Source organism: Cetorhinus maximus, chromosome 24 (assembly GCF_964194155.1).
Source record: "Cetorhinus maximus chromosome 24, sCetMax3.hap1.1, whole genome shotgun sequence".
NCBI classification, from domain to species: Eukaryota; Metazoa; Chordata; class Chondrichthyes; order Lamniformes; family Cetorhinidae; genus Cetorhinus; species Cetorhinus maximus.
In genome coordinates this window covers 25,449,816-25,462,720 of record NC_135902.1, presented here as the reverse complement: position 1 = coordinate 25,462,720, position 12,905 = coordinate 25,449,816, and the positions used below count along the sequence as shown (strand labels likewise).

Sequence of the window (12,905 nt, the reverse complement as noted above, 5' to 3'; positions counted from 1 at the left end):
ATTACTAAAACCTTTGCAATGCTTGAAATCCTTCACAGGGTGATAGGCAGCAATCGATTTCATTCAACTGTGGATTAGAAGTCTGATAACAAAAGAATTTGACCTGTCCTCCATTATTTATTTCCGTTTTGTTTGAAATGTGCCTGCGTCAGGCAGGTAAAATTAAATTTCACAGGAAGTTTAATTATCTACCCCAGGAAAAAGACCTATGCATCCGTTTCATGCAGGTCCAACTAAGACGCAAAGTGCTGGATTTTCCAGTTGGAGACAGGAATTAGGGGGCGGGATCAATTCTGAGTCAAGAATAAACTTCAGGCGCCAGCGATTTTTAGTCAGCTGCCCAATTAGTGACCAGCGGTGTGGGGGTGGGAGATGGAGGCAGAACACTGAGGAAGTGAGCCATTGTTGTGGCTGCCATCTGTGAATGGTGTTTCAAAGAAAAAGAGAGGATCTTCAAAGTGGTGAGAGCAAATGGAGAGTGGGGCCTGGACAGGTTGGTTACTAAATGTTTATTGCTGCTTGGTACTTTTTGTCCACACTTTCACCTTATTCTGCATTACATAAAACTGTTTTAGCACTGCTACCCCTGTCCCTGCCAGGTTGCGGCTGGTCAACTTCAGAGAGCTCCTAACGGCCCCATGAAAATCTTGGGAGGTCAGAAGGCAGTCACCCAGCTAACAATGCAGTAAACTTAATTTCCTATCTCTCTGCCCTTCACCCGTCCGCTCTCCTCCGCCCTTGGGAGAGTCATCAGAGCCGGGAATGAGGGCGGCAAACAGGCCACGGCCACTTTTTCTTGCCGTCCCACCTCTGACTTGTGATAGGAAGATAATGGCCAAAGTGAGTGGCACTGAGGCATGAGCAGAATGCCTTCCTTCATACGGAATTGGAACAGCAGGCACTTATTGGCAGCGGAACAAAAGACGCTGGGCCAGAATTTGTTGGCTAAATAACAGCAAGTTTAATGCACCCGCCTTTTCATCTGTGAGCTATTCAGCAATCTGTAGTGAGGAAGAGTTGCTAGACAATTTGTACTGCTCTGCCATTAGTCTCGTGAAAATGGCAACTCACCCTCAAACTTTCATGAGTTTCAAGAAAATTTCTGCAATTGCACATTATTTGAGAATAGACTCCGTGACAGAAAATTAGGGATGGACCTAACAGTATAAGGGCCCTTTCAATAAGGAGATTTATGTTCCTGCAATGCCACTCAACCTGACCAACCCAGAAATGGAACAACCAGAATGGAGCCTCATTCCATCAGGCTGTAAATTGCTTGAGGTGTTTGTGTGTGTGTGTGTGTTTCTGCATGTGTGTGCGCGTGTGTGTGTCACTGTGTGTGCGTGCGCGTCTGTATGTGTGAGTGTGTGCGTGTGTATTTCTGTGTGTGCGTGCATGTGTGACTGTGTGTGTGTTTCTGTGTGTGCGTGTGTAACTGTGTTTGTGTGTGTGTTTCTGCATGTGTGTGTGTGTGCGTCTGTGTTTCTGTTTGTGTGTGTCCATGTCTGTGTTTCTGTGTGTGTATGTATGTTTCTGCATGCGTGTGTGTGTTTCTGTGTGAGCCTGTGTTTGTGTATTTCTGTGTGTGTGTATGTTTCTGTGTGTGCGTCTGTTTCTGTGTGTGTTTGTGTATGTGAGTTTCTGCATGTGTGTGCCTCTGTGTTTGTGTGCGTGTGCATGTGTGTTTCTATGTGCGTGTGCATGTGTGTTTCTATGTGCGTGTGCATGTGTGTTTCTATGTGTGTGTGCATGTGTGTTTCTGTGTGCGTGTGCATGTGTGTTTCAGTGTGTGCGTGTGTTTCAGTGTGTGCGTGTGTTTCAGTGTGTGCGTGTGTTTCTGTGCGTGTTTGTGTGTGTGTATGTGTGTTTCTGCGTGCGTGTTTCTGTGTGTGCGTGTGTCTGCGTGTGCGTGTGTCCGCGTGTGCGTGTGTCTGCGTGTGCGTGTGTCCGCGTGTGCGTGTGTCCGCATGTGCGTGTGTGTCTGCGTGTGCGTGTGTGTGTGTTTCTGTGTGTATGTGTGTGTATCTGCATGTGTGTGTATCTGTGTGTGTGTGTGCCCGCGCGTATGTGTGCCCGCGCATATGTGTGCCCGTGTGTGTCTGCATGTGTGCACACGCATGTGTATGTGTGTGTGTGTGTTTAGAATCAGGAATAAAGAATAGCCTTGAATTTTGCATCTATATAAAAATGCCCCTGGACAGATCACCGAAAACCTCAGCATACAGCAGGGATGGTGCTTCTAATTGGTTACTTAAGTATGAAAAGTAATAAAATTGGATGACTTACCCCACCATCTGATCCTCCCAAGGACAGCCCTTTCTTGGCTATACTGTGAAGAAAAAGTAAGTTTTGAGTCCACAAAATACTCTTGAACCAGGGGAGTGCTGGTTGGATATACATTTCTTTTGACAGACTTACTTCAGTTCATTTTGTTCATTCACAATCAACTGAGTCAACGTCAGAACTTAAACTAGTTAAGGCTCATGTTTCTTTGACAACTCTTCAACAAACATACATAAGAGTTGCAAACCACCACACATCTGTGAATCCATTCACAATGAACTTGCAGTAGAGAATACTAACACTGAAAATGTTTCCTCATAAAACAGACCTATTAAACAATTAAAAAAAACACAAGATCAAAGTAAAAAGACTCTGAAAGTCATGGGGTGAGATGATGGAAACTAAGGCTTTTGTCGGGGAGGTGGGAATTTGGTGTGGAAACTGGTTCCACTGGGATTCCATCCTTTTTACACTGCTTTGAAAGGGCCTTGCAGCTAAGGTGTGCTTGCCCCAGCCAGAAAGTTACCACATTCCCATAATCTGGATCAAGGATTAATGGCATCCGGTTGGTCTGGATGGGAGTTCTGCACTGCCAAAATTCCATCGGTGGATTTTTCCCATGCAATTTCAGGGCCAAAGAGAGTGTGCATCAGGCAGCAATCTTATCCAGATGATGCCGTAAATCACAACAGCAGAATCGAAGCCGCTTTTAAAATTCATTTGAACCCTGAGATGAGATAACTTCTCTTTCAGGTATCTGGCATGTTTGACATTACATAAGCTTATCTCTCAGAATGCAACTCATGGACAAAATTAAAAGTAATTGGAATTATGTAGATCTTGACAGCTGACACCTCAGGCTCAGCTCGTTTGTAAATTGGGTCGCTGTCATATCCAAGGACCACTGGCTAATGTTTGAATGACTTTCAGTCACCGCTTTTATCTGGCTACAGTTACGTGAATGTAGTTAAGTCTTCAGTTGATGTGTAATTGTAACAGAGGCTTTATGTTTTTTTCTGGAATGCGATTATCAGAATTAATTGGTCTGTGCTAACCATGTGCCTCACTGAGCTGCGATGGGCAACAAATGCAGGCCATGCCAGCAATACCCACATAACATGAAAGAATGGGGGAAAAAATGCAAATTTCTCTTTTCCAGGCCTCACATCAATTGAAGTCTCTTTCAGCAGCAAAATGATCAACCTCCACAACTGGAAAATGCTGACCAATGACTTAAAAAACTGACCCAGCTCCAAAAATCTAGCAACAAAAAGCAATGCACAAGTGAAAAACAATGCTGAATAAAGGGCAAGATAGCTGCTTCACGGTGGCTAAGTTCAATTCTATTTGTTACTGTCAGTTTTAGGATGATTATTAATGTTTTGGGATCACATTCACCAGTTCAATTGATTTAGTGAAATCCAAACCCAATGGCCTCACATATGACAAACTAAAAGGAATTACAATGGGAACACGTGGGACATGAAACTATATCCACCGTTCCATCTAATGAATACTGCATTATAGAACACTGCACTTTAGAATACTGCGATTGAAGGAGGAAGTGCATTCTGTTGCTCAATAGAATACTGTAAATATTTATTTCCTGGTGGGTTTGATGGCATGCATTTTTATCATGTATTTTGAAACATGCCATGATTCAGGTTTAATGAGAAGGAGACAAAGAGAAATTAACCATAACCAAAAGCGGAACCAAGATAATTGCTTAAGTATCAACAGCATTCACACAGAACATGACATTATTATACTCACATTTATCATATGTTGTTTATAAAAGATACAACACACACTCCTTAAGGATTCTGACTTAGTCTTGCTGAAGCTAGAATAAGCAGTCAAGATGATACGCTTGCCACTTCCTAATGATGATTGCTCTGCATGCCAGTTATTATCTGTACCAATTTCACAGGCACTGCTTGTAAAAGATTATGTTATATCATCATTTTGATAAATGAAGAATATTAACCCGGCTTCTCTGTGTTTCTTCATCCTCGGGTGGAACTTTCCGCTCCCGCCAGCTGCAGGAATCGTGGCAGGGGAGCAAAAAATTCCGTTTCCCGACGGCAGAATAAACGGTTGGAATTTTGTTCTCCCAGCTTTCAAGACAGGTTAAAGGCTTCCCGGCAAACAATGTCGGGTAGTGCATCAGCATCTCACGCACACTCATGAAAAGGCCACCTCACCCGAATTAAGTTCTTCCTCCAAAGCGAATTCCCTGCCAGCAAGAATTTAGAACGTTCAGTTTTACAACGATATATAAGTGACGTGCGCCTGGCGAGCGTCACCTCTTCCTCGACTTTGAGGTCCATAGATGCTGCTTTCTCCGTCTTGGGGGCCTCGCGTAACTTCACTCGTAGCAAATGCTACATCAAGGCTGGACAAAAGAAGCAGGCGAAGGCTGGGGGATGGGGGGTAGAAGGGTGGAGTGAAGGCTGGACAGGGGAGGCAGGCTTACGGAAGAAGGGTGGGGAGTGTCCAGGGAAAGCAGGGGTGGTGGGGGGTGGAGGGGGCAAGGGGGGTGGCAAAGAGTGCCCATTGAAGCGGAGAAGAAATACCCGCGGGGAAGGGGGAGTGAAGTGTCTTAGAGGGCAAGGTCGGTGATGTTGATGGTGGGGTTCTGGGGGGGGAATTCAGGGTACTGGTGACAGGGAGGGGCAGTCACAGTCAGAGAGGGGAGTGGAATGCCACAGGGTGGCAGGTCCAGGGTGAGAGTCTGGTAGGTGAAAGTCTCATCGGGGGAGTCACAGAGAGGGTCAAGACAGATGGCTTGGGTAACAGGAAGGGGCAGGGTCAGGGTGATCATGGGGACGGTAACGGCTGTCAACTCTGAGGGGAGGAAAAGCATGTGGAGATACATGGATCATTATAGGGTCCAGGGTGACAGGGGGAGGTTCAAGAGTGACAGAGGGGAGAGGAATGATGATATTGGATGGGTCCATGGTGATGGGGGGTCATTGATGGGTGATGGGGGAGGGTAGAAATGAGGTGGAGCAAGTTTGAAAAGTGATGCGCACCATTTTTCCATACTGACTTGACCACACAGTCAGTCAGTGATATCCCTCAAACTGGGTGGAGGGTCTTTTTGGGTGGGTGACTGAAGCAACACCCTAATAACAATGAGGTAACTAGATGTCAAAGATGTTCACTTGTGTTCCCCTCTCTATGGTGAAGCCGCATTGCAGCAGGTTTGTTCCTGGCTCTTGGATCTCATAACATCAAGATCCCAGCAAGGCGTGGAGCTGCCGCTCATCCTGTGCCATTTGCCATCAGCTGCAGTCAGAGGCAGGGATGAGGGGAGGGAGGGAGGTGGATGCCTCCAAGGAGCACGGCTGGTGGAGGGCAGCCAAATCATAACTCCAAACCTCCACCCTCCTGGGTGAATGTTCATGGCTGACAAGGGTCAGTTAGTGGTTAGTCTTTCTATGCTGCCAAGACAATGGTCTCTCTATAGAGTTTCGAGGGTGGTGGAGACAAGCGGAAGAGTGTCCCCATGAGGCTTCTTGCACGTGGCTCCCATCACCTGGTCAAAGAGCAATGTCTCCATACGCATTCATGTATGAAGGGGAGGAACAGCCATCTCTGGTCCTCCAGGATTTCCTTTACCTGGAAGGGGTGGAATAGGGATGCCATGTCTAGATGGAGGTCAGGTGAAGGGCTTAGCACTTGCCTGCCGGCTTTCAGATGGAGGGAAACCTGTAAAGGACATGTTCACTAAATGTATCACTTCAATTTGTTCACTCATCCACTGAGGCGTCGATGATGCAGGCTGCAGGCAACCCTGCCTTGGTAATGGCTCTCACCCAGATGAGAAGGAGGGTCCATCGCCATTTGGTACAGGACCAGGAGGAGCAAGGGCCTGAGCAGCAAGAGGGAGCCGAACCTCTATAAGGTCAAGAGGCTGGCGAACATGGACCACTGCAATGGTGAGCATTGGCCTGACCACAGGTGTACCACTGGTGGTGTTCTTATCTAGAGATAAGAAAAATCAATGCCGAAGGTGCCCTCCTATGTCCTGGGGTGTGGTTGCTCACATCTGTGAGCTTCTCCAATATGAGCTGTGGCTCCACAGGCTCTGGCGGAATAGTGCGGGGAGCTCCTGGCCTGCAATGAGTGAATATCTATCTAGGTGCTCTTTAAATGTGGCACCAAGATCCTCGACCCCATGAGGTAATGGTGGGGTGTGTGACTTCCTGCCCACCCCACCACGACATTCGCTGAGCTCCTCGCTGATGCATAATTAATGAGCTGAAAAGCGGAAGGTCATGCGTGTTTACCCACCCCACCGCCTAGCGGGAATCACATCAACTTTTCCGCCCACCACCGGATTTAGTCTCCAGAATGGAAAATTCCGCCCTCAAATTTGTATTAGAAGTAAAGGACATATGACAACATCCTGTAACACCCCCACATCAGGGAAAAGGGATGTATGACAAAATCCTATAAGAACCTGAAAACACCTCCAGCAGCTGGGATTTCACATCCCTTTCATTTGTCGCAACTCCTCATGCTGCACTGGTATTAGAGGCTGCATACCTGCCAACTCCCATTCGCTTTGTTTGCACAGGTGGCTCCTGAAACCGTATTTCTGCCTCTGGCTGACTCTCACTCCATAAAGTGCAGTAATTTAGTTCCTATGTGTAGGCACTTACTCCACAAATTACAGTGATTTATGCAGCAGGAGTCAGCCAGTGGCAGAAACGCTGTCTCAGAAGCCACAATGTGAACGGAACAATCAGGGGTCAAAAAAGCAGGCTGTCTGTTCTAGTTGGCAACTACAGAGGAACAATGTAAGTGGAAGTACAAGATCAGATCTTCATGTACAGTACATAGCTGTTACAGTCTCGATACTGAAATATATTCAAGACAAAAGGAGATGATAAAGTTAGATTATTAAAACCATTAAGCAAAGACTCCGTAATTAGTCCTTACAATGGTTGAATACAGTCAGTATCAGTTTAAACTAAAAAGTAATTTGAGAGAATGAACTAAAGAGAGCACATTTACAAAATTGGTTTGTTTGCAGTGCTACCCAAACCAAACTTTATATGCTGTGAAATATATGAAGTAACTGAAAGCATAACGTGGGAGCTTTTATTGATGTTATGACACAATTTTAAGAACACTCCCAAAAGCCAAGTGTTAGAGCTTGATCATTAAAATGTTTCTGAAACAGAGTCAACTTATTTAGGTTTAAAAAGAAAATGCATTTCCTTCATAATTGGAGAGTTATGTTTAAAACGCAACCAAAAAAGACACACTCAGTAATAAGGCTGACGTGATTTCAGGATCTGGTGTCACTCAGAACACTCAGAAAACAAAAATTACAAACTTCACCAAATCCAGTTTTGAAAGCAGCAAAATGATCTTTAAAGGATTAGCTCAATTTTCCTCATGAAGCATCAATCAGGATATGAGAACTAAACCCAGATTAATACTCCTGGATATTCCAGGGAAGCAGAACAAGACAACAAAGGTTCAGGACCTCATTAGTCAAATTTATGCAGGGAATGATCAACAAATGCTTGGAAATATGAAGACAGGACAACTGGCCTCATTAGAGAGACAATTGTAAGTTGATAGCATTCTGGATAGGATGAAAGCAATTGGCCTAAAGCATCTTCTTCATCCAAAACTGTAGTATCCAAAATCAACTTTTCAATTTCATTTTCATATCAAGTTTAAGACATTTTACAATGCATATTCTAGAAAATCAATCCCAAAACAGCAAGTATTGGGCATACTTTATACTTCAGACCCACTCTTTATTCCTCCCTCCTCAAATATGCTGAAGGGTAATCACAAACAAATGTTATTCAAGGCTGAGATTCAATTCTAGCCTTTTGATGAAGGACCAATATTCTACCCCTACAACAAATAAAACCGCACCATAGATCCCATAAAGTAAGCAAACCTAATTCAAATCAGATTTCATAACTGTAGATGTTTTTTTTTCCCAGTATTTAAGACTTTTAATACAGGCACTCCAACCTGTTTTCAATTAATACATAATGTAGACTAACTCCTATGAAACCTTGCTCTGCCTTGGCTTTTGAAAGAGAGTAGTACGATCCTCAAACAATACAACATAAAAGTTAGAAACATAGCACTGGGGCGGTGGGACCTGCGTGGTAATTTTAGTAGGAAAACCCTAAAGTCCAAAAATAAATAAATAAATACAAAAGTTACTACTGCTGGAATGTACTCTACTGATGCTGCTTGTAATTTGTTCTCCTGTTCCAAGGGCCTAGGGAAAAAAAAAGGCAAGTGTAATCTGACATCAGCTACATTTGTTCAAACACTAACCTTTTGATGACCCGTTCAATTTGCTTTTATTTTATAATCACACTATCTATTCAAACTTCCAGATTTTTCACTGGCCTTTAAAAGGAGAGTGGTTAAGTGTGGATGTGCACTCATCTTTCATTGTACTCCTAACCTCAGATAACAGAGGTGAAAAGCAGAATAAGTGCAGGCAACTGTTCCTCATGTTCATGTATTTAGTATTGGCAGAGACTTTAGGAGAAAAACAAATGTAGAACAATTATATACCTGATTCTAGAACGCTTCAAATTCCTAAAAATGGATCCCGATTAGGTAGTCCCAGTTGGGAAGAAGATAACATGCTTAACATTCCAAGAAAACAAAATTGAATCAGGGATGGGAGCTCACCTAAATTAACATAAGCAAAATAAGTCTAATGAAGCAAATAATGGCACTAAAGAGTGACACATCCCCAGACGAGATGGTTTCCATCCCTGGGTCTTAAAGAAAGAAGGTGAGAAAATTACAAATGCCTTAACTGTAATCTTCCAAAGTTCTCTTGATTTGGGCACTGTTACTTTGGATCGGAAGATTGCACAATTGCACATGTCACTCCGCTATTTAAGAAAGGTGAGAGAGGGAAATCAGGGAATTATAGACCAGTTATCCATCTGTTGTCAGAAAATTGCCAGAGCTTAAAATTAAGCATAGAGTGATTAAAGACCTTGAATTTTTTTCAGTTAATCAGAAGGAGCCAGAATGGGTTTGTAAAGCCTGATGAAACTGCTCAAATCTTTTTGGAGAGGTGGCTAAAGTAGTGGGCAGGAGTTTGTCTATGGGTATTGATTATAAGGGATGTGATAAAATCCCTCATAAAAGACTGTTCGTTAAAGTTGAAGCTCATGGAATTGAAGGTAAACTATTGACCTGGATAGGAAATTGACTGAGCAGAAGAAGACAGCAAGTAAGGATAATGGGAAGGTTCTGTAATTGGCAGAGTGGCTAGTGGTGTCCCACAAGCATGTGTTGGGGCCTCAACTATTCACCATTTTTATTCATTATCTACATGATGGGATAGAAAGCCGCCTATCCAGGTTTGTCAATGACATAAAAACATGCATTATTGATGGCAGCATATATGGAAGCACAAAAAAAATTGAATAAATTCAGCGAATGGGCAAAACCATAGCATATGAATTTCAATGTAGCAAATATAATGTCATCCACCTGGGACCTAAAAAGGACAGAACAGGGCGTTTTTTAAATGGTCATAAACGAGAAACAGTGGAGGGCCAAAGAGACTTGGAGGGGTCCATGCAGAGATATCACTAAAATGTCATGAAAAGGTATGGAAGATATGGAATGCTGGCCTTTATATCGAGAAGACTAGAATACAAAGGGGTAAAAATTACGCTACAGCTATACAAAACCCTGGTTAGACCACACCTGAGATAGTGTGAGCAGTTCTGAGCACCACGCTTTAGGAAGAATATAATGCCCTCGGGTGGATTGCAGCACAGATTAACCAGAATGATACCTGGACTCCAAGAGTTAAGTTACAATGAGAGATTACACAAACCAGTGTTGTGTTCCCTCAAAATTAGTAAGGGGTGATTTGATTGAAGTTTTAAAGACGCTAAGGGGAGCTGACAAGGTAGCTTGAGGGAAAGTAGGTTCAGGAGTCTAGGACAAGGGGCATAATCTATAAATAGAGCTAGGCCTTTCAGGAGTGAGCTTAGAAAACACTTCCACACAGAAAGGGTGGTTGAAATTGTTAAATTAAAATCTGAGACTGATAGATTATGTTAATCAAAGGTATTAAGGGATATGGGAAAAGGTGAGCATTTTCAGTTAGGTCACAGATCAGCCATGATCTCATTGAATGGTGGAACAAGTTTGAAGGGTTAAATGGCTTCCTCCTGTTCCTATGCAGGCCATCCATATTTAAATGGTCGAAATTTCTTACCTCTGTTTCTTGCCCCCTTTAAAACTACTTATAAATATTCCTGTTTACTAGGTACTTTATATACTGTACCAAACTTTACAACCTCAAAATTTTCCCATTATTTATCAGTTATCAGTGATTTTTAAAATTGAAATGCAATACCGTAACATCCTCTCTGCCTCTTCTCGATTTACCACGGTATCTTTCACTGCCCTTCCACACTTTGTTGGAGTACAACCTATGAAAAATAAAAAGGCATACAGTCAAAACAGAAAATTTCAAATCAAAATGGTTTAAGTGGCAGATTATACAGGATTAATAATAATTTTCTTAGTTTCATAATATAATTACAACAAAAACTCTAAACTGCTTGTGCTTCTACACATTGGCATAAGATATATGAGTGCTAACTGATTAGTTTAGAGGATTTTGTCATTGAAGTTAAAGCATCACTGCTTTAATACTTGTTCGCATTTCACGAGAGAAATCACTGAGGTTGGAGTTTGTCATCACTCAATTACATCACGTGCAAAGTACGACTGATCAGTCCTGACGCCAACCAATCAGACATTCTAAACTCCAACCAATCAGACATTATTTGCACCCATTGTTGATTGCACACTAACTTGAGGCAGAAACGTTTGAAGATGAACAGTTGGTTTCTGAGAGATGCGTCTACAAGTTTGTGTCCTTAGTGCTAAGAGAAAAGTTACTTATAACAAACTGCCAAAATAAAGCTTTTAAATCCTTTTTACCATCCTCAAAGAAATATTCTTGGGAAAGTTAACGTTTCAAATCCGTATGACTCTTCTTCAGAGCTCTGAAGAAGAGTCATATGGATTTGAAACATTAACTCCGTTTCCCTCTCCGCAGATGCTGCCACACCTGCCGAGCTTTTCCAGAATTTTCTGTTTTTATTTTACACTATTATTATTTGATCTCACCACTTCATGGTGATGGAGGATAAGGCAATGTTTCTGGTCATGAGATTACATATAGGGGAGATATACAAAGCTGTTGTTATTGCTGCTTGGCGCTCACAACACCTAATGAATGCCCAGATTTAGACTGCTAGCTCTAAGCTAAAATCTATCCAATTAGCTAGGTAGTTGTGCTACTTTACAGATTGGAGGGTAACCTCAATGTGAAGATGAAACTTACTTTCACAAGGATTATGCAGTGATCATTCGTATTAAAGCAATTGGAGAGTTACATGTCTGCAACAGGTAGGGTGGTGAGGACAATGTCAAATAATTTGCTCCCTCTTGTTGGATCCTTCACCACCTGATGCAGGGACCAAGTCTGACAGCTATGTTACTAACAGGGTATAATTCCTCCTTTGATGAGAAACAATTGCATGTTGTTATTTCTCTAAATTATCAAAAAATCAAGCATTTGTCAGTCAATTTCTATAATTTCATTAGCAGGTCATTAGCTGCATTCAGAAACAGCCATTCTCCCATAATTCATAAAAGAGGAAGATTGGCCCTTTGCTACATTCGAGAAGAAATCCATGAAGATACAAATAGCCTGACAGAGAAAAAAGCTACAGCTGAAGTTCATTATTTGATCTGTCCCGGTGGAATGGATTAGTGAATTTACTCTACTATTGTATAAATTACATTTGTAAGGGTGCCAAGTAAGTAAAATAGTATGCTGAAAATAGTGTGCTTAGGAGTTTCTTTAATTGCAACCTACTGAAGCCACATTTTCTGAAAAATCAACATTTCATCTTTAAAGGCCAATTGATGCTGTAATTGCTTTCACTGCCTCGCTCTTCAGTCCAGTCAAATTACTTTGAGTGCTGCTCAACCAACCAGAGTCCTTAGCAAATACACATCTATTTCAGCTGGTGCTATTGTTACATTTTTCAATTGAGGACTTGCTGTTCCGATGTGAAACTAATTCTGTGACAAAATGTGCTTAAACAAATGTTGCTTTCTGATTTCCAAAAATATGTAAATAACAAATAACATGATGGTTCCCACTTACAAGAATGAGGGATTGATGACTTGCACTCGTGAAATGAAATGAAAGATTTATATAGTGTCCTATCATGAAGAATAAAGAACATAAACCAGGAATTCAATGGGGGAAGAGTTCTTGAATTTTCCACTTACAGTGAAATAAAGACCTTGTTTACAATTTCACTATAAATAGCCAACAACAGAGATCCTCAATATTAAAGAAGACATACACAATACATGGCCCACTTTCAATGATAAGGGTAAACTTTTATTTAATTGCTTTCATTGCTACAGTTACCATATGCAAATTTGCCTCTTTATTTATTGGTTAATACCGGAGATTGGGCCAATTCGTTCAATTTTTGCATAATATCTGTTTGATTTTATATTTTGAAAGAAATATCTTCAATGATTCTGCTCACGGGAAA

The 12,905-nt window shown here is 42.1% G+C and overlaps 1 protein-coding gene across 2 annotated transcripts in view; it reads right to left on the bottom strand.

The window, feature by feature from the left end:
• Positions 1-12,905, bottom strand: part of ogfod3 (2-oxoglutarate and iron dependent oxygenase domain containing 3) — a 204,273-nt gene that overhangs the window by 115,047 nt on the left and 76,321 nt on the right. For both annotated transcript variants that reach the window (XM_078570892.1, XM_078570893.1), the window contains exons 3-4: positions 10,673-10,748; positions 2,287-2,329 (exon numbers count right to left, since the gene is read on the bottom strand). In XM_078570892.1, coding sequence (XP_078427018.1) covers positions 2,287-2,329; positions 10,673-10,748 — 119 coding nt within the window. The remainder of the gene's footprint in view (positions 1-2,286; positions 2,330-10,672; positions 10,749-12,905) is intronic.